We start from the raw sequence: 27,473 nt of genomic DNA, 5'->3' as shown, positions 1-27,473 counted from the left end.
ATTCATTTTGATTTTGTTTCTTCCTAGAATTCTATCTATATCTGAAAGATGCCTAAAAACTGTATACTCGTGATATATACCCATAAGTATATACAGGCATAGAACCTGTATTTCTAATTGGGACACATGAGCTTTTCCGTAAGCACTATTTTTTGAAATTTAACTCCAAATTAAATTAAAGAAATAGAAAAAGCTGCTGTTGTTCAGAAAACAAATCGTGGATTCTTTGCTTCTACAATAAACTTTTAAGAGAGTTTGTTCCTAGTGGAAATTCATTGTTACTAAATAAAAATCTTGAGGAAGAAAAAAATACCTTATATATAATCCACATTGAGGATGCAAATTGTAGAGAAACAGACACCAAAGGATTTGCATTTAATCAAATCTAAAGCAAGTCATTTCAGAAGCATCACTGACAGGTACAGAAGCCTTTCCCATCAGGACCAGGCTGACCTTTCCAGAGACCAGGATCCCTTATCAAGGAGAACACAGTCACCAGATATCCTACATTGCCGTTAAGAAGGAGATTCACCAGAACCATCCAGAATGGAAAATGGTGAGTCACTCTCAATTATTAAAATTAAAAAAAAAACTTTAATAATCCTAATGTTTATTTTGGGCATCACAAAGTCATAATGCAGAGCAAAGGACAAGAAGAAATAGCCCTAAATTCTGGCTAGAACATATAAAAGTATAAAAACGCAGACTAGAGACCAACAATTTAGAACTCTTGGTAACATTTTCATAATTCTTTCACATTTAGTTACTAATTGTTAGGTTTACTTTTGCTGCCTAGAGCTTAGGTAGCTATCTATTTTGGAGACCAGCTCTACTGAACATCATTTTTATACAACAAAGACTTAGGTATTACAGCACTCTTTTCCAGGCGAGCGAAACGTTGTGTTAAATGGAACAACTCTCAGTAAGCTCTCAAAGTTAAGGAAGGTGCAGGAGAGGAATCCAGATTTATAGAGAACTCGAAAGGTCTTTTACTCATGCATCTTGATTTAGTTTCTTAGCCCAAGAATGGAGGGCTGTCCACATATGTGTGATAGAGAACAGCCCGAGCTGTTGTCTCATGCGTTCAAACTGAATATAGATCTTTCCCAGTTTGTTCACTCTTGAGGACGCAAATGTGAGTGGCAACATGGAGTAAAACCCACCCATCCAGGAACAAATTTGAGATTAAAAAATTAGAATTTTACGTGTTAACAAAGAATGACAGAGTATTTCAAAAAATGCCTTGTGAGGTACCTTGAAGGAAAAATTGGTATTTTTTGTAAATGCCTCAGCTCTTCAAAGTCTGATCTCAAAAAATAAGCGGATAGAGCCATCACACAAGTGCATCCGTGTGCTGTGGCACAGAATGGGTTATTGACACAAGTGTTAAGTTTTGGATGCAGCCGTGAGGCTTTGGGTGGGAGAAGGATCGTCATGGGGAGGGGTCTGTGAGCGAACCAAACTTGTGCAAAATCCTAACATGCTAACTAATTTGGCCTCACTTAAAAATTTTAGTCTTTCTTTCCAGTTGAAGCTTTCATAAATAGTATATATTATTTTCTGCCTAGCAGTTGATATTTGAACACTTCATTATTAATTGCTGAACTTGCCTTTCCTTGTATCCTTCTGGGGGTTTCCCATAATAACCCTGACATGACAGGAGCCCCACAGATCTGGAGTGGAATCACAAACACCAAGCCCCTAGAGAGTGTGGAGCTAGCACATTTTATTCCTACGTGGGTGTCTGCCTCCCTTCGGCAAGGGGGCTCTGATCCTCAGTGAGGCAGGCTGAGCTGGGCTAGGGCGGTGGTCAGGGGTCCCCGAGCCGCACACCGTAGGGACACCGGACTGTCCCGGACCTCATTCTTGGTACTTCGCTGGCAGGCCAAGAAATGGAACAAGCATGGATGTTGTCCATCAATTACCCATCATTCAGGATTTTTATTCTAATCTGTCTTGAGTGAGCATGTGCGAGCCCATCATCTATTATCTGAATTTTTCTGTCACCAAATGATAGAACTCAAAATATGAATTGCTCTTTCCTGAAGTTATGGGATGGTTTTCTATTTTATTCTCTGTTTGTTTGTTTGTTTCAAATGATCTCTGTTCCCTTACCTTAGACAACAAGCACCTGCTTAGGGACAGCAAAGAAGTGTATTCCAGACAGGTGTTATCAAAAATAGTAAAATAAATAAAATAGTAAAATAATACGGTGTTTACTTCAAATAAACACTATAAATGTGTTTTTTATAATATAAATTTAATATGTATTTTGTTTTATTTATATTTTGGTTTATATTTTATATATTTATATATATATATATAACTTTTTATATATTATATATATTATATATTTATATATATTTTATAATTTATATTTTACATTTTAAAATTTATATTATTTTGTTTTAATGGAGAAAATGTTTAATTTTCAAAAACAATTTTAAAGCAACAGTACCATTAAGTGTACTATGGGCCAAATTCTTTATCAGAATAGAGAGCAGTAAGGAGCGGACGTGACTCAGACAATTTGCTGCATGTACATAATGACAATATGGCAATACAAAAAACTTTTTTTCCAAATTCTAAAGGATAAGTTGATTCTTCATAATAAATTTGCTTGTGCTTTCTTTCCGGAAACATGGGTCTTTGTTCTCTCAACAACTGATCTGAATGCAAGTTTGTATCTAGGGGTATTTGAATAAAAACTCTCAAGCATCTCCTGGTTTATGCAGGTGTGGATTCTTTAAATAGACAATGCACATGGGGGGAAATGTTTGGGAAAAGGAATACTGATAGAATTTTTGACTCCTCTGTAAAGAGGGAGGGCAGGAAAGGTTAGAGAACTTTCCAGAATCCTCAAAACACCAAGAATAGTCCAGGTGACAGTTTAAAGAAATTGTACCAGGTTCCACTGCTTAATTAAAACTTATATGAGGGGCCCCTGGGTAGTTCAGTCAGTTGAGTGTCTGACTTTGGCTCAGTTCATGATCTCGCGGTACATGAGTTGGAGCCCCGCATCAGGCTCTGTGCTGATGGCTCAGAAGCCCCAGTGACAGGGTTTCATCCCCCCTGTCGTGAAAATGCCGTCTCCCACATTCTGAGAATATTTATCTTTCCAAACCTTATAGCCTTTCTGTGCCTTCATTTTCCTCTAAGGTATTTTATGTACTCTGCAAGTGTTTATTGATCATGTACTAGGTGCCAGATTCTGGACACCACTGGTTATTCCTTTCTCTATAGTCCATCTTTTTTTCACTTCCTTGATGCTAACACTCTGGTACATTACATACCTTCATTTTTTTTTTATGTTTATTTCTTTTCTGAGAGAGAGGGAGAGACAGAGCGTGAGCAAGGGAGGGGCAGAGAGAGAGGGAGGGAGACACAGAACCCGAAGCAGGCTCCAGGCTGAGCTATCAGCACAGACCCTGATGCAGGGCTCGAACTCACCAACAGTGAGATCATGACCTGAGCTAAAGTTGGACGCTCAACTGACTGAGCCACCCAGGCACCCCAATATATGCCTTCATTTCTGACCTCTCCTCCCTGCTTCCACCTTCCCTGTCCCCTGCAGTCCCCTGGACATCAGAACTGTAGCTGCCACTGAGGCTTAGTGCTTGGATACCTAGTCTCCTATTGCCACAAAGTCTTCCTTTGAGCCCTTTATTTTTGTAGTTTTGGTTACCATAGTTTTAAAGGTGTTTCTTAGAAGTGCTGGTCAAAGCCATCATCCTATCTATAGGGTATTTGAGTTTGATTATGCCAGCACAACCTCAAAGTCACCATGTTCAAAACTGAACTCTTATTTCCCCATTAAAACTGACTCTCTTCCCTGCCTTCCTGATTGTTCTTCTTAATCCTGGTGGTCTTTTTTTTATTGTGCATATGCATGTGTGTATGTATGTGCATGTGTGTGTTTTCTTTTGAAAGTTTTCTTAAATCTGTCTTTTCCTTGTCATTTCCACTGTCTCTGGTTAGCCTCTATTTTACCTTTTCCCATCCTCTGTGGTCCCTCGCCTTCAAACCCATCCTAGGCTCTAACTTCAGATTAATCTTCCAAAACGGTATTCCAAATCTTCTCTGCAAATGATAAAATCACAAGATTCTCCTGTTCAGAAGGCTTAGTGGTTTCCATCACTTACAACATAAAGTATAATTTTTCAGTCTGTTTTTCAAGACCTTCAACATGTTTGTTAATGTCACCGCCACCCCTCCCCGACTCCAAAAAACAGGATGCTTTCAACAAATAATTAAGAAATAATTAAAAATAATTACTATGTGCCAGACACCATTCAGGCATTGGCACCTGAGATGTTTCAGTGAGTAAGAAAACAAGCAAATATCCCCACCTTCGTGGAGCTTACATTCTAGCAAACAGCAGACAGCAGTAGGCAATAAACCTAATGCATAAGGAAATTATATAGGCCATCGTAAAGTGACAAGTGGTCCATAGAAAGAAAAAGTAAAATGGGGTGGGGCAGGTTAGGAGTGTTTCGTGGGAAAGATGCAACTTTAAATGTGTTCTTGTTGAAAAGATGACATTGGAGCCAAGACGTGAAGGGGACACAGGGGTGTAGCCACGCGGATAACGGGGAGAAGAATAATCCAGAGAGAGTGGACAGCCAGTGCCAAGGTTCTAAGGCAGAAGTGGTGTGCTTGGTGCATTTCAGAGGCTGAGGGGAGTACGGTGAGCAAGGGGAGAGTGTTGGGAGGTGAGATCAGAGGTATCGTGCAGCAAGGTTACCTGGGGCCATTCTAAGGACTTTGGCTTTGATTGAAACGGGGAGCCATTTCAGTATGGTATGGAGAAGAGAAGTGACACCGTTGTGCTTTGTTTTTTCACGGATCCCTCTGGCTACCGGGCTGAGAATAGACTGGGACACTGGGGGTGAGGGATGCTGAAGGCTCCTGCAGTAATCTACACGACAGATGGCAAGACAATAGCGGTGCAGGCAGGGAACAGTCGGCACCATCATGAGTTCCTCGAGGACAGCCTGTGAAGTACAAGAGGGAGCGAGTCCAGGAGGATCCCGATAGCTTTGGGAGTGAGTAACCAGCGGCGTGGAGGGAGTAACCCTCAGCTGAGACAAAGGAGGTCTCCAGACAAAGCAAATGCGGAGGGGCGGGGGATGGAGTTCAGGTTTGGATGCGTGGGGTTCCCGATGTCCAGCAGACAGCTGTGTGAACGTGGACATCCAAGTCTAAAGTCCGGGCCGGATGGGTCTGGGCTAAAGGATGATGTCCATTTGAAATTCATCTATGTGGAGGTGGCATTAACCCCCATTACTCCAGTTCCGTACCCTTTCCGCACCTGCCTTGTTCCTGCCCACCTCTGTGTTCCTTCATGCCGTGCCTGACGCCCGCGAGACCTTTCTCCCTGCCCCTAACTCATCCACATGCAATCACGTCCACCTGAATCACGTCCCTTCCCCCAAAACTGTCACCGACCACCCAATGTGTGTTCTGCCCCTCCCCTACTCTTTCACATGTGAACACCTCACCTCTCTCACCAAACTGAGATCTCTTTGAGGACATCTGCTACATGTTCTAAACTTCTTTTGCATCCCCTGTGGCATTTCGCCCCTGCTTTGCACTAAGTCCGTGCCAACGGGTGTGTAAGACTGACTGCTTACGACAAACCTTCAGAAGTTCTCATGTGTTTATTTGCCATCTCACGAACTTTCTCCCTCTATTAATTACCGTGTGGTTATTTGTTAAGCTTATTTAAAATAGGTGTATTCCTTCTAGGCTTTTTGGCATACACATAAAGCACAAATTGGTGAGTCAGATTGAAATCACCAATTGAAAAGCCCTTCAGGGAAGAGTGAAGCCAATTCTGTCTGCAGACCCACAGGGGATCCAGGCTGGACCCCTTCAGCCCCACCCCCTCCTCTCTCTCAGACCTGTGTCCACTCCCACTGGTAATCACCAGACGTTCCTCTTTCGGCCCCGCCAGGAATACACAAATACCTACGGTTGGCCCCCACCCGAACAGGAGCACTATAAAGTCCTTACTGTTATGTATACCTGTGATTCTCAAACTTCAGAAAACATCAAAATCACCTGGGAGGCTTATTAAAACATGAATTGCTGAGCCGCAGCCCTAAAGTTTCTGACTCAGTACATCTGGAGGAAGGGCGTGAGAATCTGCACGTCTAGCAAGTTCCTAGCGATGCTGGTGCTGCTGGTCCGGGGGTCACACTTTGAGGATCACTGGGGTGCATTCTCACTTTGACCTGTCTGTCTGGCTTTGCCCCCTGCCTTGTTCTCACTGTTGGTGCCCTAGTCACTCTCCTGCTCCAGGCTGCTCCCCTGCACGCTAGAGCTGTCTCGGCCACTGACCACACACCTGGCCTCCACCCCTCTCTGGCCTTTCCTTACCCTAGTCTCGGGGGTTGAGAGCCAACTCATGCCCTTGCCCCCAATTTCTTGCTTCCTCTTCAACCCCATTCCCTCATTTTCTCCCTTTTTCCTAAATCTGTAGTCCCTTCCTCTGACCTACTCAAATATCCTCAAATCTCTGCTACCCATAAATATATAGATATAAAAATGTAAGCAGGGTGCCTGGGCGGCTCAGTCGGTTAAGCATACGACTTCAGCTCAGGTCACGATCTCACGGTTTATGAGTTCAAGCCTCACATTGGGCTCCATGTTGACAGCTCAGAGCCTGGAGCCTGCTTCAGATTCTGGGTCTCCCTCTCTCTCTCTCTCTGCCCCTCTTCTGCTTGTATATATATACATATATAGTGTATATATATACATATATATACATGTATATACTGTATATTTATATATATGCAAACCTCTCCCTGACCCTGTACTTCTCTGCAATTATCATCCAGCTCCTCCTTCCCTTTCTCATTCAAGCTTCAAGAAGAAATCTCCATCCCTGTCTTGGCCCTTGACATTATTATCTGGCTTCTAGCTAGGCTTCCAGAGTTTCTCTTCTAAGGTTGACTGAATTGAAAGCAGTGAGTGCCCTGCTTTCCTTAACTTTCTGGACCGTTCTGCCACCCTTCCTACTTTTTCCTTCTTTCCTGAAGTCTCTTCCCCTGAATTCTGTGATGCCTCCTTCCCCTGGCTTTTCCTGGTTCCTCTCCAACTATGTCCTCAATTATATTCTTCTTCATGTCTCTCTTCCTCCTCTGACCACACTTCACATGTGGATGCTCCCAGGCTTCTGTCTGGAACCATTTAGTCCAGAGCTCCCCAACCAGTATGTCAGGAATGAGGATGATAGGAGTTTCCAAGATATTGATCCTCTCAGGCCATGGGAGCAGCCTGGTCTGCTTATGCTGGTGTGCGGGATGGTATCGTTTCTTTGTGTGCCGTCATGTGACTCTACCTTTCAAGCACTCCCCCCTCCCACCAGCAATTCCGTCCTCTTTCCTGATTTCTTTACCACCAGCGTCATGATGGCTCCAGAACTTATGTACCCAGATCAATCCCATGGGGAAAACTCGAGAATCACCCTCGAATCTTCCCTCTTCTTTCTCTCCCACACCGAAATAATTTTCAAGTGTCTGCTCCTTGCCCTCCTATCTACTACTCAGACCCCATTATCTCTTGCCTGAATTCTTCTAGAACCTCGTGACTGATCTCCCTGTGGCTTTGTGATTCTTAAATCTACCCTCCACACAGCTGCCAGAAAAGCCTGTCTAAAATGCAAATCTGACCGTATTGGCTCCTCGCTTAAAAGCCTCCATTGATTCTTTGCCGGCAGGATGAAGTCCAAACTCCTTTGCCCACCAGAAGCTTCATGACTGAGGCTGTTTCTTTTCTCTTCTGGCCTCCCTCCCTCACTCCCTCACACACCTTGCTCTGTTCCTGCCTCCAGGATTTTGCCCCTGTGGTCCTCAATGTCTGGAATATTCTTGCCCACCTTCCTATCACTACGCAGCATCCCTCCAGCCTGTGCTGTCCCCTGCCCTCCTAGTCCCTCCCCGCCCTCATAAGGAATTGACACATCTGTGTTTTTCTGAATATCCTAGGCGTGATTCTGCTGTTGCCCTTAGCACATTTGCATTAAAATTATTTTTTAAGCTCCTCTCTCCTCCCACTAGATAGCAAATTCTTTTGCATCCCCAGCTCTGACGGGATGCCTGACACACAGGAAATACTTCAATGCATCATTGATGAGTAAATGTAGCCTTAGGCTTTTCCAAAAGCGAAGCATACACTCTAGAATCTGAGTTTAGTTTCCTTTGGAACAAACGTAAAGTCATCAAGTTTTAAATTCGAGGCTGATTTGAAAGTACTTCAAGCCTCTCTAAGTAAAAGATATATAGGCCAAAATTAGACCCTGTTAAAATTATACCGAAAGGACCATTCAAATAACTTTATTTTGCTGAAATCATTTGTGTGGTGGCTTCATTTAAACTAAATGATACATTGCCTTGGAACCTAGATTTTTTTTTTCCTCTTAATTTTGTATAGGCATTTTGTATAACACTTAATAGTTTGGCATATTTTCATATGCCTGTCTTATAGAACACTGCAGAGAGATTTTACAGACAAAGAAAATGGGCCTGAGAGGTTACGATTGTCCCGGTGCAGTGACTAGAGTAACATGTGATCACGTAGGCACTGCTTTTTGGGCCAGCAACCTCTTCCATCCCATGGGTCGCTCTGCTTTTGGTTTGGGTTGTGTTATTTTTTCCTTTCTTCCTTCCTTTTATTCTCCTTGTGATGGTATTTGACTCATAAGTCAAATATATCCTAGACTACCAGTTTAAGCAGATTAGAGAATATTTTTGGTGATATGTGTATACATGTGCGTACACGTGGGTACATCCAGCCTAGTGCACTGATACCGGTGCATTGCTAATACACCAGGTGGCATTGCTAATACACCAGCAACAGCTCGATTAAAATGAATTGAAACTATCCAACCTACAATGGAACAGTGATTTCAGACTTACAAAATATCTTAAAATTCCTGCAGTTTAACTACGATGTATTGCTTGAATGCTTTCTCCAATTCACTAAACAAAAGGTTCTTCTACTGTTGCTTGACCGTCCTCGCTAACAAGGAACTCACTATCCCCAGAAACAGAGTTGTCAATTTCAGAACCTTGGGGACACATTTTTCTCTATAGTCTGTTATCTCTCTGTAATTTCTTCATGGTAAAAAACAGCTAATTTTTCCAGTTGTTAGGGTTAGAATCTGACCCACGTCTGGATCCCAGCTCTTATGGCTTATTAGCAGCTATGAGACCTTGGCAGATAACTGAGCCCCAGACTTCAGGTCCTTCCTTTTTAAAATGGCTCAAGTGAAATAATGCAGGTAAATTACTGAGCACTGTAATATGTTCAGTGGGTGCTTGTAGTAAGTTCTTAATAAATATTTGTTGAATGAATGAATGACTCTTCCCTTATCCTTGACCTAGTTTCAAAGCAGCAACTCCCCATGTCGAAAGACTGTATTTTCAAAAATAAAAACTGCTTAATTTAGTGCAGTAAACAGGAACACATGATTTTCTTCTCAGGAACCCAATCTGAAAACAGTCCAGGTGACCTGCTCACCCACATCAGATAGAAATACAATACGGCAAGAATACTGTCACTCCATAAACTGAAGCATGCAAATCTAACTTTTGCATCAGGTAATAAGTTGCATCTGATTCCTGTCTTGCGATTAAAGCATAAATTATAAGCCTTCCCGGAATAAATCTTGACAAGTCAGAGTACAAAAAAGAGGACACTTTGAGGAGCTGTTGCGTAGAAGATGGAATAGGGGGGAGCTTTTTCTGCCTACACAGAACCTGGATGAGTTTCTATCAAGGAAGGAAGACTAAACGTCCTCTTTTGGAGCCACTGCAAATTCAAGAAGTCTATCATCGCAGTGAGCAAACAGTCACAATTGTCAGGCCTTGAATGCGTCCCTGGGGAGGTTAACCTATTACTCTATCCACATTTGATTGTTACTATTCCATTTGCTTAAGTCACAGGAGACTACAGCAAACGCGTGTATCAAGGCGTGAGAGTGAAGCACACGGTCAAAGACTTACTGGCGGAAAAACGATCCAGGCAGACAAGTAACTCAAGATTTAACGTAAGTCTCGATTTAGTTCATTCTGAAGTCTTTGGGGGCCTCAGTCCTCTTTGAAAGCTAGTTATCTCCGCTCTTTCCTCTTGAGTCTCATATTCTCAATGGCAAAGCCCTCATTTACTTAGCACACACTATATAATTACCATTATTAACATTATTTGGTACCTCATTCGGTTAAGCATCTAACTTCAGCTCAGGTCATGATCTCACAGTTCGTGGGTTCAATCCCACGTCGGGTTCTGTGCTGGCAGCTCAGTGCCTGGAGCCTGCTTCAGATTCTATGGCTCCCTCTCTCTCTGCCCCTCTCCTGCTCCTGCTCTGTCTTTCTCTGTCTCTCAAAAATAAACGTTAAAAAATATATATTGGGGTACAAATGTCAACCCATGGGCAAAAACCTGGAGAGCTCTGTGAACTTACTGGCTGGCTGTCTCAGCTCATGGCAAAGAATGGATGATATGTCCTGACTTTTTCATTTCTCCCAATCGTGAATTAATGAAGGCTTAGCTGGTGGGGACAATGCCAATCTTCATCGACACGTTATTCTAAATCTGATAGAGACAACTTAGAAAAACCCTCCCTATAGCAAAATCAGATGGAAATATCCGAGTTGGAGATGTCTTAAGTCTGAAACCTCTCTATCTGCCATCCGTGTCTTCATAAATAGCTCTACCCTGCACTTAAAATGTTTAAGTAGTTGCACCCAGATCTCCAAAAATGCTCCTAGAGTGGAAATAGCAATTAGCTAGCAAGATGGGTTTATAATCACTTAGTCTATTGGCAAAATGTAACAACATGAATGTCAGGCATCTGTCGTGCATTGCTGGATGCAGGACATGAGAGCAAATGTGGTAACGACGTACAGCGCCCAGCACAGGGGCTGGTACACAATGGGTACCGGTTCTTCCATTGCGGCTGCTCAGGATATGGGCACTGCATCCAACGCTGCTCTGGGATCAAATTTCTGGGACATGTTTCAAATGAACCAACTCCAGATCCTATTTCCTCCCATCCAAGAGCTTTCACTGCACATCTTCTGTCTTCTTTTATTTTAAACCACATCCTCTCTTCTGGTGCAACAAACGGAGCTTAGCTGACGAAAAGAAAATCAAAATCATCGGCTCCTTGTCTATTCCTAGTACAGTGTTTCTTAGTGGCTGCTCAGAGTCATCTGGGGTGTGTGTTACAAATATCCATGCCAATTTCATATCAAGAAAGGAAGAGAGAGAGAGAGAGAATTCAGAGTCTCTTCTAATGAACCACAGCTTTGTGGAAGTAATGTGGATGGCTTGGCCACAGCTACAGTCAGAATTGTGAAACCTAATGGACGTTCTAGGCATTGGGAAGACAGGAATCACAGTGATGTCAAAACACAGTCAAGGAACAGATACTGTATCTGCCCAGTGTGCGTGAGGCTATAACTCACTCCTTGGCATCATCATTATCATCAAGACATACATACAAAGATAAGGCACTATCCCAGACAGAATTACAGAAGAAGAAAAAAAACCCAAGAAATCATAGTATTTCCAAATGGTATATATAAATATATTCTTCTTTTTAAAACTACCTAACAATTTTTGCTCAAGATCTGTGACTATCAAATAGTATGTTTTCTTTAATTTTTGATGTTTTTACTCTCTCAGTGCTATAACAATATAAACATGATTCATAATAAACATATTGTTTGATTTCATTTTAAACTGCAGATTCCTTGTCCCGTCCCATGTATACAAATGTGGAAATATTGGACAGGAGCCAAGGAATGGTCATTTTTCAACCTGCCCCTTGGCCGATTCCTTTGCTCGCCAGAGGTTGAGAACTTTACCATAGAGTACAGAGCAGGGGTTCGCTCACACAGCCAAGGTTCTTATCTCCACCCAGATTACAATTTGTTGAGCTATTGCTGTTGGCCCCGTGACACTGAAAGTGTGATCGTGAAAGTGGATACAAGAAACACATGATACATGGTCTATGTCATTAAACACCAAAAACCCTGGTAGAGAAGAAAATCTGTGTATCCATTTAAAAAATATAAGACTAGGGGCACCTGGGTGGCTCAGTCCGTTAAGCGTCTGACTCTTGATTTCAGCTCAGGTCATGATGTCTCGGTTCGTGAGTTCTAGCCCCGTCATGCTCTGTGCTGACAACATGGAGCCTACTTGGGATTCTCTCTCTCCTCTTTCTCTGCCCCTCCCCCCACCCCCACTCAGGTGTGCTCTCTCTCAAAATAAATATAATTTATTTAAAATATATATATAAGACCCTATAACCAAGCATCAGACTAAAGACGAAAGACCAGGAGCATAGCCACATGCTAGGAAGACTACAATCCAGTTTACAGGGCACCTCTTCGTATGTCGTCTCATCGGACAGACGCACAAACTCTGTGAGATTGATATTCACATGGTTTCCCATTGAACAGATGGAAACAGGGAAGAGAAGAAGAGATGGGAAGTGATTGTTCTCAGGCTTCATAGTTAGCAAATGGCAGGTCTTCTGGCTCCTGATTCAACATTTAAAAGGGACAGATCACTGGGATCTGAGGTAGAACAGTCCCTGATTCATGCTGTCTTAGTCCAGTTGGGCTATTGTAACAAACACCACAGCCTGGGTGGCTTATCAACAGCAAGATTTTATCTCTCAGACTTCTGGAGGCTGGGAGTCCAAGTTTTTGGTGCCAGCATGGCTAGATTATGGTAGGACCCTCTTCGGGGTTGCAGACTGCTGACTTCTGATTATGCCCTCATGTAAAGGAAGGGTCTAAGGAACTCTCTGGGGGCTCTTTTATAAGGGCTCTGATCCCCTTTGTGAGGGCTCCACACTCATGACCTACTCACCTCCCACTTGTTAATACCATCACTCTGGGCATTAGGATTTCAACATATGGATTTTGGAAGGACATAAACATTCAGACCATAGCATATTCAGACAAGGAAAATCAAAATACAGGAAAATATATCATCGAGAAAGAATTTCTAGGACAAGAAAGGTGCAAACCCGCCCTAACTCTGGTAGTTACTCTCAGGCACCAAGTGCATAGGCTGCATGAACTTAGCCTTATCTACAGGTTTGCATATATTTTTACCTGGGTCTCAACACTAGTGTATTACTCGTATCCTCCACTCCAATGACCTCTTAAATTGGGGTAATTAAATGTCTATATTCCCAAAATATGGTTATTTGGGCTTAAGTTACCTCCATGAATTGATTTGACTGTTCATCTGTCAACCACTATTCTAGAATATCTGCGTATCTCAAGAAAGACACCGTATTCCTTAGAGGTCCTATTACTGTCCTCATTGCAAATGCTAACCTGTTCAGCAGGAATCATGGAGAATCACATTGCTGGTGGGCACTTGGGGTTCTAACTGGATGGATGATCCTGAGCCTACCTTCTCTTTTCACCCCAATACACTACGCAGCTATGGGTTGAATATCTTGAATATGTTTGGTTAGGGAAGCCATCCTAACAAGACCATGTTCAAACTTGGCTACTGACAGCATGGGTAATAACCAATCAGAGGCTAACTTGAGGAGGTTGGAGACCCTACCATGCGGTTTTACCATAGAGTGTGCTGGCCAAAAAGTGGACCCTCCCAATAATCCCACATCAAAACGCTGGAACCTATGAATGTTACCTTATGTGGCAAAACATGTGATTAAGTTAAGGATCTTAAGAGGAGGCACTTACTCAGATTATCCAAGTAGATTTTGTCTTGCATCACTCTGAATGCAATCCCATGCATCCTTCTAAGAGAGGGTTTGAGAGAGACACACGCACAGAGGAAAAGACACACAAAAGAGCAAGAGGCAGTGGGGTCAGGAGGCAGAGGCTGGAGTCATGCAGCCATAAGCCAAGGAACGTGGGTGGCCACCAAAAGCTGGAAGAGGCAAAGAATGGATTCTCCCCTAGGGTCCTACAGGGAGCACAGACCTAGCAACGCGTTGATTTGGGCTTCTGACCTCCAGAACTGATAAGACATTTCTGACTCTTTAAGCCACCCAGGTTATGGTCATTTGTTACCGCAGACCTAGGAAGCTAATGCACATATATGATGAAAGCTACTTCCCTCTGGATAAGTATCCTTTAGGAAGTATCCATCTGATGCCCAAATTGGTGCTCTTTTCTTTGCGACAACACTTTGATAAGTTTACACAGGCTGTGTTAGTCCATCGTTACCGCAATTTCCTTCCAGAACATCTGTTTTTGATACCGTGAAATGTTTTAAGTTTTTCACATCTTTGCAGTAGGAATCAAAGAGAAAGAAATCCCTTTCACCAAAGAGATTTTCACCAAAGACTGGACCTAAAACCATTTCTATACATCTTAGCCATGATCCTGTGGTTTCACACTATTACTGTGGACATCTGATTTTAAATAATGGTTTTTCTCTTTCTTCCTCAAATCTTTCTGGGTCATCCTTTACCACACTCCTACATTTTCTAGCAGAATATTTAAACTGTGAGCCATTCACCCACATCTAGTACCAAAAAATATAAATAATGAGACTTTTGATGTAGGTTTTTCTTGCATGTTTTTTCAATTACACTATTTCACTTGAGTTTCATAAAAGCAAATCATTGAAAAATTTTAATAACATCACAAAATTTAGTTAACTCTCAGTTATTTATAGTACAGGAAAAAAAGGATTTAACAAGAAGATGCAGTGAGGCTCATAGCCACAATTTTTCATTTTGCTTTGAAATCCAATGAACAATTTGCAGGCTATTGAGCTTTCTAATCAAGTTTTTCTTAAGCTATCATAAAGATTCATTTAAAAGCCTTGAGTACATAACAGCTGGCATGAGGGGGAAAATTTCAACTTACTAAGTAGGAAGCAGAGATCAGTTTGCAGTAAAAATTGTGCCGCAGAATGGGGGCTTACAAGGCAGTTTGGAAGAGATTATGAACAGCCTGGGATCAGGGTCTGCCGTTCAGTCTATTTTATTGGTTTATGGACATCCTAATCACTCTCTTGCTCACTCCTCAAAAAATGCTATAGTGAGGACCAACAAGGAAATAGATATGAAAGTTATTTTAAATTAATATTCTACATAAATGTGAGGGAAAATACATGAAGACTTCTGAGGTGTTTTGGAAGGCCTGAACTAAAGAAAGTGTTAAGGAGATAAATCCCAAGTGGGAAACGGATTTGGATTATATTTTGAATTCTATGTATTATACATATACAAACCAAAAGTTAACTGTTTCCACTTGTCATGATTCTTTCACATCAGCCTCGAATGTTTGCTTTCCACATCATAACTACTTACAATTGCTTTTGTTTTGTGTATTTTCCTAAATCCTTACATTTAAATGAGCTGATAAAATGTCCATGCCCCGAACACGTAGGATAAGGCCATATTGTCAGCTGGGTGTCTTGGTTCACAATATGTCCTAATTATTTCTGGAAGGAAAACATTGTAAACACAGGAAGAAGCCTGACAATAGTACATATCGATGACAAATTTGGAGTAACAGCAGGTAAGTGGGTGCCAGATAGTGCATTTATGGCATAGGGTAATTGGAAGTGTTTGATCTTTATGGAGAGATGGCGAACCTCGAACTGTGAGCCAGATGTGTGTTGCCTAGCTCCATCCATCATAACTGTCTGCCTTTCGATCAAGACTGCTAGTTAGAGTTTTGTTTAGTTATAAATCCAGCTGCTGTTTTGCAGTACCAATCACATGCACACTTCAGTTACCACCGAGTATAAACACTGGGATGTCCATATCTGTAATTTGCATTTGGATTTCTTGTGAAGTGTTAAAAAATATATATATGCAATTGGCAACTGTTTATTATAGCATCTCAAGATCTCTTTGGTTTCTCTGAAGCTTTGGAAAACACATCCAAGACATCTCTTTTACATCAAAACAGAAAAGTTCCTTCCTCAGTCTGTTTCAACCCCTCCTTCTGGCTCTCAGTGGTCCTGGGCGATTCCTTCCTTCTCTCTGGGCCTCAGTGTCCTTGTGAGTAGAAGGGGAGGGTTAGATTCTTCCCATTTCAGTATTCAATTTGACTTGATAGCTTTTCCTGACCTCAGAACATGTCCCACCCACTGACAACCCTCTCCCCAACTTCCAAAGCCAAGCTGAACCCCTCTTTGTTCTGAGAAAGATATATCTCCTTTCCTCTGGTTCAGGTAGAGCTTTGCAAGTTGAGTTTTCAAGGGAAGAGGGAACAGAAAAATCACAGAAAGCACAAGACCAATTATGCACAGTGCAAATGTTCTGACCCTAACTTTAATATCTAGTCAAAGATCAGTATGGGTGAGACAGTTGAGGTGACTTCAAAGCCCGGATCTCCTTCTGTCACCTCAGTTCTCTCTGGGGCAGATGAGAATTTTTAATAATAATCATTGTCATTTACTGATAGACTTATAAATATTTTCACTTATATACTTTAAAATATATGTCATTGGGGCGCCTGGGTGGCTCAGTCGGTTAAGCGTCCGACTTTGGCTCAGGTCATGATCATGGTCTGTGAGATCAAGTCCCGTGTTGGACTCTGTGCTGACAACTTGAAGCCTGGAGCCTGCTTCAGATTCTGTGTCTCCCTCTCTCTCTCCCCCACTTGTGCTCTGTCTCTCTCTTTCAAAAGTGAATAAACCTTAAAAATTTTTTTTTAAATAAAATACATGTCATTGATAATAAAATATATGTCATTTATCAACAAGAAGCCCAGTGGCCTTGAGAGGATGGCACTCACATCTATTTTTCAGATGAGAAGAGTAAATATCAGGTAGCAAGTGATGGAGCTTAGATGTGACCCAGGTTTGTTGGATTGCTTCCTGTTGCCTTTTTAATTTACATTTCCGGTCCAAGGAAGGACTAGCTTTGGAATAACCACTTTGCCTCAGGGCTTCTGCTTCAGATTCCATATGTGATGTTGGGTCTTGGTCATGACCTTTGCTCCCTCTCAACCCGCCCATCCCTGCAGTGCTTCTGCAGGTTGTTTAGATGATGCCACACCCAGCCTGAACCAGAAGCAGCACTCTCCTTTCCTGTAACACCCAGAGATCCTAGAAAGAACTAGACACAAAAAGTTCTTAATTTCCTTCTAGAACCTATCTCTAGCTCTGTCCTAGAACTTGCTTCCAGAATATTCCCTGTCATTCCCCACCACTCCTGCACCTCTGGTCTCTTGGGCTCACCATGGCACCTGGCCCTCTCTATAAAAAGAGGAAAACATTTCCTGAACCGGAGTCACAGCATACCATCTGACCTTTGCAGAACCCTTTGCTGCCCTCCTGGAGATCCCTAGGTCCTTCCTCACCCAACCCATTTCTCCCTGACCTTTCTTCTTCCCTATCGCTTACTCTCCTGCTATGACTTACAATGAAGTGCGGTTTCTTTAGTATTATCTAGCTGCCTGAGAAGCTGGTATCCCCTGGCTTGGTCCTGGGAATGGATGTAGAATGCCACTCCACCACGTGAGAAGGCAGAGACCCTGTTGGGTCTCTCTTGAGGGCTGAAAGAGATCCATGAACCTAGGGAAAAGCAGAGCTTACCAGCTCAGTTGGCCTGCTGTCTCTGGTGACCCACCGTTTAGATGCTCTCCCAGTTTCCATGCATTCTCCCATAGTTTTACACACTAAAGGCTCCTATGCATATTCCTAACAAATATAATAGCCACTAAGGAAAGGGGAGAGTAATTTCCTTATGCTGTCAACTTCTCATGAAAGTATGGGAAAAGATGAAGAGAGGGGACCACCAATGGTCTCATTTCCTAGACACTAAGCCAATTTTTAGTATTCCATGCTAAAGACAGACAGAAGCCTTGACTGATATCAAAATCTAATTTTAATCCAGAAATACCTCCCCAAACCTACTAGAACTTGGACAATTTATATCTTGGGCTACTTCACTATGGTATTCTAACGGTGCTACAACAATGAAGACGCCAAACGAAGAAAGAAGCAGCTGTAAATAAGACTACGAACTGATTATCCATGCTTTAAATTTAGGGAGTTGGCCACACCCTCCTTCTTCAAGGAAGAAATCACAGCCATTGCAGCCCTGTCTTGTCAAATCTAAGAACAGAGCATGTGTATGTGAGATTGAATCCATGGTTAGAAGAAGGGTACGATTTGGACAGTGGTCCCAAGCTCTGAAGGCATACAAAGTGCAAGAAATACCCATACTCTCTTCCCTGCTTTCTTAAAACTTACTATAAAAATTATTTTTGGAGCACCTGGGTGGCTCAGTCAGTTAAGCATCCAACTTCGGCTCAGGTCATGATCTCACAGTTTGATAGTTCAAGCCCTGTGTTAGGCTCTGTACTAATGCAGAGCCTGCCTGGGATATTCATTCTCTCTCTCTCTCTTTCTCTCTCTCTCTCTCTCTCTCTCTCTCTCTCTCTCTCTCTCCCTGTCCCTCCCATGCTCTCTCTCTCTCAAAATAAACTCTCCTAATTATGTCACCTCTCATCCTACAATGTGACTTCACTTCAGTAAGATTTCCCCAGTTGCCTGTGCACAGCAGATGGCCATCAGATGACCCAGTGTGTGTCTTTCTGCTTTGCTAGTGTTTTATTTTTCTTATTTTTTAGAAGTACTTGCTCTCTTTGTGGTGATTACTAAATCTCTTAGGAAAACTATAATTTTTCTTTAATAAGTACATTTCACTTGCCCTTGCTACTTTTTTTCTGAATTGCCAGCAGACGGATCCATTTATTTGTAATGTTCCATTTATTTGTAATGTTTTCGAGGTGATCAGGGTCCACCCTGGGAGTGTCTTGCCCCTAACCTTTTGCTCCCTCTTACAGCTCAGCGCTTTGCATATTGCTTGTTAACGTTGCCAACCAACCCCCTTCGTGAGCCCAGAAAGAATTAAAAAAGAAAAAAAAATTTTTTTCTGAGTAGGCAATGCCTTCTAAACTCAAAATGCCAATGTTTGAATACAAGAGGTACATATTATGTCCTTGGCACTCATTTGAATGAATGCTTGATCTATGCTTTTCAAAATAGCCCATTGTCTGACTTTAATTAGCCCACTATCCTGACTTGTTTATAGAACTGAACCACATTTCCAGGGCTCTGGATGTTCTCCACCCAACCACCTGCTCCTTCACAATTACAGAATTTCTTAAAAAATAATAATAATAAAGGCAGACCTTTTGCAAGCAACTTATTTTTTCAGCTGCTCTATTGGTTCTGAGGTTGTTGTTGTTGTTGTTGTTGTTTAACTATCACGAAATCTAAAATATTTCCTGGTGGTGAATTCTTTCACGCAGCTTGCCAAAATAATCAGGTTTGCAGTGAAACCGCCATGGCAAGTCCGTCTGGAAGGGCTAAAGTTCTGCAGATTCTGTTCTGGCCATGGTGTGCGGGACCATTTATCAACGAGCATCCCAGTGGCTGCCGTTGTTATTACTTAGCTAAATAAATACAAATAGCATTCCAAAGGCACACCGGGGGTAAAAAAAAAAAAAAAAAAGTGTTTGCTTTTGTAACTTAGGCAACAGAAATCACTTTCCCACAGAGACAGCCTGGACATAGTTTTGTGCCAAGCAGGAGAGTTTTAACAGTAGAATTTCAAGAAATTGTCAGAAGGTTGGAATTGTATAACTGTGTTATCTCTCCCAAGGACATAAAATAGTTCATACACCTGAAATGTAAGACACTTGGAATCACAGTTGTTGTTTTTTTAATTTTGAGATTTGCAATAAAGAAAGGACCTGAATTCTATTTTTAAACTTTTATTAACTAGGTGTTTTAATTACAAAAGGATGCATAGTAAATTTTCAAGCAGAATAGAGGGTATAAAGTAAATAATAGAAGTCCATGACCTCTCCTGCTTACCCATTCCCCTTGTTCTATTTCCCATACTGAGTTTCATGTACAGTCTTCCAGAATTTTTCTATGACACTTTATTAGAAAGAAATTAAGTTGCTATACCAATAAGTCAATGAACATCAAAATCTGTGTTCAGTATTTACAAGCACTATTATAAAAATGCACAAATTAATGTTCTCCTGGTAAATCCTCTCCCCCAAGAAAGAACCTCAACAAGACTTTTAGTGTTCCTTTTAACTCTATACATTTGAAGGCCTTAAGCAAATCATTTAACCCGTTTATGTTCTCCGTTTTAGATCGATTACATAGTACCTACTTTGCCAGAGGCTGGTGATAATGAAAACAAACTGCGCAAACCCAGATGAGCTGTTTCTTTGCGAGATAAATCCGCCTCTGTAATCTAGGCTTTGTAGACATGTGGCAAATGTTTTTAAGGATACATCTGTCAATATTCCTTCCTCACAAATTTTTATTGGCTTCTGGATTGGACCTATACAACATATTATCAAATCATTTAAGAACGTAGGGGTTTTTGCTTTGTGAAAGTACAGCATGAGGGAGAAGGGCCAGCCCCCTCTTTATACCCAAGCATCAGTGGGGAAGTTGGTGATAAAGAAGAAAAGAGAGAAAGAGCCCTGGGAACTGGTACAACTGGGACAGGTGGCCAGCAGCCCTCAACACTCCCACGGTGAGGATCAACCCTTGGCAGGCTCTAACACAAAGCCAAATAGAGTTTGAAAAAAAAAAAAAAATCACCTGCTGGCCTCCTGACACTCCTCCCCTAAGGAGAACCCATCAGACCCTCACCGCTGGATCTCTGTTCAGTTACAAGAGCCCTTGCCCTCACCCATCGTCCATTTCTGACCCATCATTTTCAGCACGAGTTTAAATTTCCTACAATACTACTACCACTATGTCTGCACAGCTAAGGAACTTCTCCACGACCACTGCCTGCTACCGGACCCTTTATAAGCTGGTTCCCACACCCTCCACCAGCTTCTCTTCAGCTTTCTCCCTGCATACTTCCTGCACACATTTCTGTGTCTGTGACATGCTAGCCTCACATTCAAGCTTTTGCTTTTCTCCTCAAATACAATGCCCCTTACCCTGTCTTCTTACTGATCTCCTTTCATCCTTCAAAACTGGACTCAGATACCTCCCACGATATAGTGTCTTCAGTCACCTTCCCCCAAGACAGCAACTCACCTCCACCCCCAGCCCTCATGCTCACCCCCACCCCCATCTGCACTAAATCAAGCTACATCCCTTACTGGCTTTGCAACCTTGGACAAGTCCATTATACCGTCTATTAGTTTTGCAGTCTGTAGTCTAGAGATAATAACTTACAACCATCTATTTCATCAGTGAGGATTTAATGATAATGTTGCACAAATCATTTAGTGCAGAGCAGAAGACACAAAGCACAAAAATATGAGCCATTAATAAAAACGATGAAACACACACCCGTATATGTCAAGTGCTTGGTACAGAATCTGGCATGAAGTAAATATTCATGAAATGCTAGTCCTCCCAACCCCATTTATACAGTTGTGCAACTGTCTTCCCTATGAAACTGTTTGCTCCCTAAGAACAGAACCCATGCCCTATCCTTTTTATTTCTGGAAATTACACAATCCCGATGCATACTAGGCACGTGATACATTTTTACTAAATCAATTAAATATGTAGAGTATGTACCATGCACTTGGAAACTAGGACTCCAATATCTCCCACAATATAACGGACTCAGTCACCTTTCCCCAAGGCAGTAACTCCCCTCCACTCTGCCTTCACATTGTATAATCTAGCCTGGGTTGGCATCCGTGAGTTACTTTTTCCTGGGTACATCTGCATCAGCTACTTATTGCTGCATGAGAACCTACCCTAACCTTAGGAGGTGATGAGACTTACATATTCTTTCTCACAATCCTGTAAGTCGGCCGGATGTTCCTCGGGGCTCAGTCACGTGGTTGCACTTAGCCAGAGGTTCCACCATGTTGGAAGTCCAAGATGGCCTCCTTCCCATATCTGGCAGTCAGTTCTGGCCCTCGGCAGGAGTGATGGAATTCACTTCCACAGTCAGTCATACTCCAGGGGCTGAGACTGACTTGTTGAAGAGGAGATCATAAGGCAGGATTTCAAGCAAAGGTGAAACTGGACGTGCTCTTGATGCCTAGAGTTTGAAGTGCACACATCATCACCTCTGCTACATGCTGTTAGTCAGAGAAAGTTACAAAACCATCCTAGACCTGAGGGGTAGCGGGACAGACTCCACTTCTTAATGGGGGGGGGGGGGCGGTGGGCTGCAAAGAAACTGTGACCATATTTAATCTACCACGAACTGGCTTGTCTCCCTAAGTGGATCCCAATGCAAGCCTCTGAGTGGCGTTTTGTCTACACAGCACTGTGACATGCACATCAGAGGTGCCCGGGAAATATCTGGTTTGACGGAAGGGGCATGTGCAGAGAACTTGCTTGTTAGGTCACTGAGAGCTTGACAGAGCGGAAATATGGGAGGCAGAGACTCTGGGTTTATAGCTAGTTCCATAATTTACTAGACATGGGATCTTGGGCATATTACTTATCTTCTCTGATGCTCGGTTTCCTTGTTTGTAAAACTGAGGTGATAGTATTCAGTTTATAATAAGATAGCCTTATAGAAAGCACCTGGCACATGGTAGATGCTTCTAACTATAGTTCCTATTCACTGTGGAATATTTTTCTTACGTATGGCTAATTACCATGGAACTCAGATAAGTGGCCCACAAATCAAAACCTGTTTCAAACTTTGCAAAACTAATAAAGTTCATTAGAGCAAGGTTAGTATAGTTTATTCACAGTATAAGATTTCACACCAATCAGAATGCGCCTGGTTCTACTACATGGTTTAACATTAAGTAAGGCATCTGATTCTCTATGCCCGTTCTCTTCTGGAAGAAGAAGACATTCCAGCCTAACATGGAGATCCACTGAAAGACTAATTGTGTTACATCCAGCATTAACTTTACATTAATTTCAAAGCTGGAGGAAAATCGTATGACTTATGATGGGTCTAAATTCAGATATTATTTTTTTTAAGTTTATTTATTTATTTTGAGAGAGACAGAGATAGTGAAAGTGGGGGAGGGGCAGAGAGAGAATCCCAAGCAGGCTCCACACTGTCAGCTTGGAGCCCGACATGGGGCTCAAAGTCACGAAATCGTGAGATCATGACCTGAACCAAAACCAAGAGTCGGACGCTTAACCGACTGAGCCACCCAGGTGCCCCTAAATTCAGATATTAAAACAAGGTTTTAGAATGTACAGTATAGTATCCTCAACCCCTCTCTCAACCAAAGGTGTGATGACAATGAGGTATTAAATATATAGACTGCTATGAATTCCTTTAAAGGGGAGCCCAGCTGGGTGCCTGTGTGCCTGGGTAGCACCTGGGTGGCTCAGTCAGTTAAGCATCTGACTTTGGCTCAGGTCATGATCTCACAGTTCATGAGTTCAAGCCCCTCATGGGGCTCTGTGCTGACAGCTGGGAGCCTGGAGCCTGCTTCTGTACCTCCCTCTTTCTCTGCCCCTCCCCCTCTCACACTCTGTCTCTCTCTCTCTCTCTCTCTCTCAAAAACAAATAGAAATTGAAAAGGAAGCCCAGCTACCCACGAGTGGCTATGATTATTATTAGTAATTAGTAATAATTACTAATTAGTAGCAATTATCTTTAAGATTAAAGAGCCACATTCTAAAGTATGTCATTAGAATTTAGAAATAAATTATATAGTAGTGTGAAAAATCTTATACCAGTCGGAGATCTTTTCCTTATACATTTCAGTATATTTCTTCAACCAGATTGGCAACTGAAAATATTATTGGGTCATAAAAATGACAATAAATGTACTCAAGGTGAAACTCCTAATCTTATCACTTCACTACCTGGATGACCCATTAGTTCAAATTAACTCATTTTCATGGAGGGGCTTTTGGGGCAGCTGTGAGGCTGCTGTGTTAGCTACAGGAAGTTGCAGACTGGCAAATTTCATTCAAATATAAACCTCTGAATTTGGCTACCTGGCATTGTGAGATCCTGTTGTTTGCTATATGCAAAATAAAAATTATATACCATCTTGCTTGGTCAAAAGTTATGGGCTCTTCAGTATTAATTTCAATATTATTTCTGGAGAATTCATATGATCAGAGGCAACTGTGTGAACATAGTATCTTGAAGCAGGAAGAAGGGGACGTGAGCTTTCCCTTCACACGTGCGATGACAGCGAGGGCGCGTGCTAAAGACTCACGTGGTAGCCTGTTCCTCCTCAACCTATGAGGTCTGAGAAGGAGATGGGGAGTAAGTACCAGCCCTGAACTCTGTCCAGGGAGATCCTTTCCAGTCCCTACACAGAGCCGTTGGAACTCAGTTCTATGTTCTGTGAGGCCAGCTGACAGGGTGGCCAGGTGACAGGGTGATCACAGGCATGATCATTGCCTTTTATATCCACCCCCCTAAATATTTCCCAGGCCACCACAGAGAGGGCAGTGCTCAGTATCGCTATAAAACAACTAATCTGATGGAAATGTTTTAGGTCATGATTATAGTGGTGGGTCACAGGAGTCTGTCAAAATTTGTCAAAATTCATCAAATTGTATGTTTAAAATTTGGGAATTTTATTATGTGTAAATTGCACCTCAGTAAAGCTGACCCCCCAAAATAGTATATCCATTGGAGGACTAAGAATATATATATATACATATATATATATATATATATATATATATATATATATATATATATATATATGTAGGTGTCAGACAGGAAAGTGGCAATTTTCTTTGTGAGCTTTGGTATAATTACATCCTCTCCCTGGATGTCCCCAAGTCTCCTATATACTTAAAAAAAATTAGCTACATAGGAAATTTTTCTATTTTTATTTTTGAGATATTAAAATTCTTGGAGGACAGCATGGCATATTAGTTAATGAATAGGATCTGAAATTCCAAAGGTCCTTATTTGAGTCCATCCACCACGATCACCATCACCTCCACCCATTTGGGAACTTGGGTTATTTCTCTACTCTTCAGTTCTCATCATTGAAATGAGAATCATATTCCCTCTCTTTAGGGACTGTGGTGATAATTAAATGAGATAATACATATAACACATCTGGGCACATGCTTAATAGTTTGTCTATGAAATGGCAAGTATGGGTTTATGAATTACTTCTATTGTAATTTACATCTCTGTGAGAGAATTTGGAAATTAGGAGAAAATAAAATATTTTGTGCTGTGTAAAAAACAGAAAGGTATCTATGTCTAATTTAAGTACTCAATATTTAGGTACTCAATTGTTTGGGTCAGACTAGATGGTCTGGGGGTGGGGAGATCTCACCCACAACAAAACTGGGTCCTGCATAAAACACATTTTAGTAAGAGTTTGTTGACTTGGCAGGAAGTAAGGGAAGTCTCCAAGGCTGGGGGAAGAGGGGCAAGGAGTGCTGGTATGGGAGGCTGGGGAAACTGTTTGATGAGAAATTAAGACATTGAATGATGAGAAGGTGATCACACCAAAAAGGCAAGTTCCCCTGAGAACAGGTGTCCAAGTTAGCTTTATGCATGACAGTCCTTAAACAGTTGCCAAGGTTGGAGCTGAACTTGGGACTCCAAGATTAACTGGGGAACCGGGAAGGGAGCTGGCTCCCCAGAAATACAAACATAAATCTTCTGGAGGAAAACAATCTCAAATTAGAACCCCAGATTTTCACAGATGAAGGTTAACCAGATGTGAGTTTCAATCAAAGATCGCCAAATGCATAAGGAAGCAAACCAGGATGAGCGAGAGTCAGCATAAACAATAAACAATACATTCAAATGCCTAAAGCTTTTAGGTATTAGAACTACCAAATACAAAATACGCAGTCACTTAAGTAGCAAACATTCAACTAGAGACTAACAGAAATCACTAGGTGGTGGATTTTTTAAAAAAAATCACGTGGAATTTATATAAATGAAAAAATATGTATTCATTGACAATGTTTAAAACGCAATGTATGAGCGAGCACCTGGGTGGCTCAGTTGGTTGAGCGTCCAACTCTTGGTTTCAGCTCAGGTCATGATCTCACAGCTTCGTGAGTTTGAGCCCCACATTGGGCTGTGTGCTGGCAGTGTGGAGCCTGCTTGGGATTCTCTCTCTCCCTCTCTGTGCCCCTCCCCCACTCACACTGTCTCTGTATCTCTCAAAATAAATAAACTTATAAATAAATAAATAAATAAATAAATAAATAAATAAATAAATAAAACAAATTAGCTGAAGAAAGAATTAGTGAACTGGATGTATTTCTGAAGAAGTCGATAGCAATTTATACCAAAATATAGAAAAGAAAATCATGGATATAGAGAGTATAATGGGAGGTTTTCGGTATAGAGGGTGAAGGTAGAAGGTTTAACAAACATCTTCACAGAGCCCCAGAAGGAGAGAATGGGGACGATACAGACAAGACAATATTTAAAGAGAGGACAGTTGAAACTTTTCCAGAGTTAAAATGAGGTCACTTTGAAGAAATTTGAAGACCAAAGGAGTATATTAAAAAGCAGAGACTTTAAAAATTGGCAGAATACCTAAAGAGATTTTTTTTCGAGAAGACATCCAGATGGCCAATAGACACCTGAAAAGATGCTTAACATCACTCATCATCAGGGAAATGCAAATCAAAACCACAATGAGATATCGCCTCACACCTGTCAGAATGGCTACAATCAAAAACACAAGAAACAATTGTTGGGGGGATGTGGAGAAAAAGGGAACCCTTGTGCACCGTTGGTGGGAAAGCAAGGTGGTACAGCCACTGTGAAAGACAGTATGGGGGTTCCTCAAAAAGTTAAAAATAGAAATACCATATGATCCAGTAATTCCATGACTGGGTATTTACCCAAAGAAAACAAAAACACTAATTCAAAGAGATATATGTACCCTTATGTTTCTTGCAACATTATTTACAATAGCCAACTTATGGAAGCAGTCCAAGTGTCTTTCAACAGGTGAGTGGTTAAAGAAGATGTGGTATATATATCTATATATCTATATATCTATATATCTATATATATATATAGATATAGATATATATATTGATATATAGATATATAGATATATATAGGGGATATATATATATATATATATATATATATAGAGAGAGAGAGAGAGAGAGAGAGGATGGGTGAAATAGGTGAAGGGAGTAAGAGGTCCAAACTTCCAGTTATAAAATGAATGTCGTAGGGATGAAAAAAAGCACAGCCCAGGAAACGTAGTCAATAATATTAGAGTAACATTGTATGGTGACAGAGGGCACCTCTGCTTACCGTGGGTAAGCACTGAGTAATGTGTAGAATTGACAAACCCCTACATTTGTACACCTGAAACCAATGTAACATTGTATTCAACTATACTCCCACAATAATTTTTTTTTAAAAAGCATAAAGGAAAGAAAAATTGTCTAAAGAATAACTATAAGGTCAAGAGCAATCATGGAAGCTGAGACAGTGGGGTGACATCTTTGAAGTGGTGAGACAGGAAGAACTATAAAGTTACATTTGTGAACCTGGCAATGTTCCCTTTTAAGTACAAGAGAAAAAAAAACGATATTTT

At 41.5% G+C, this 27,473-nt stretch overlaps 1 protein-coding gene across 1 annotated transcript in view; it reads left to right on the top strand.

Moving 5' to 3' along the window:
- Positions 1–386: 386 nt before the first annotated feature.
- Positions 387–27,473, top strand: part of POU2AF2 (POU class 2 homeobox associating factor 2) — a 39,732-nt gene continuing 12,645 nt past the window's right edge. Inside the window, exons 1-2 of the mRNA XM_060604640.3 lie at positions 387–556; positions 9,945–10,054. Of these exons, the coding sequence (XP_060460623.1) occupies positions 547–556; positions 9,945–10,054 (120 nt within the window). The 5' untranslated portion in view covers positions 387–546. The remainder of the gene's footprint in view (positions 557–9,944; positions 10,055–27,473) is intronic.

This window comes from Panthera onca, chromosome D1 (genome assembly GCF_046562875.1).
Source record: "Panthera onca isolate mPanOnc1 chromosome D1, mPanOnc1 haplotype 2, whole genome shotgun sequence".
In the NCBI taxonomy this organism is placed as follows: Eukaryota; Metazoa; Chordata; class Mammalia; order Carnivora; family Felidae; genus Panthera; species Panthera onca.
The sequence above is the reverse complement of the archived record's forward strand: the minus strand, read 5'-3'. Positions and strand labels throughout refer to the sequence as shown.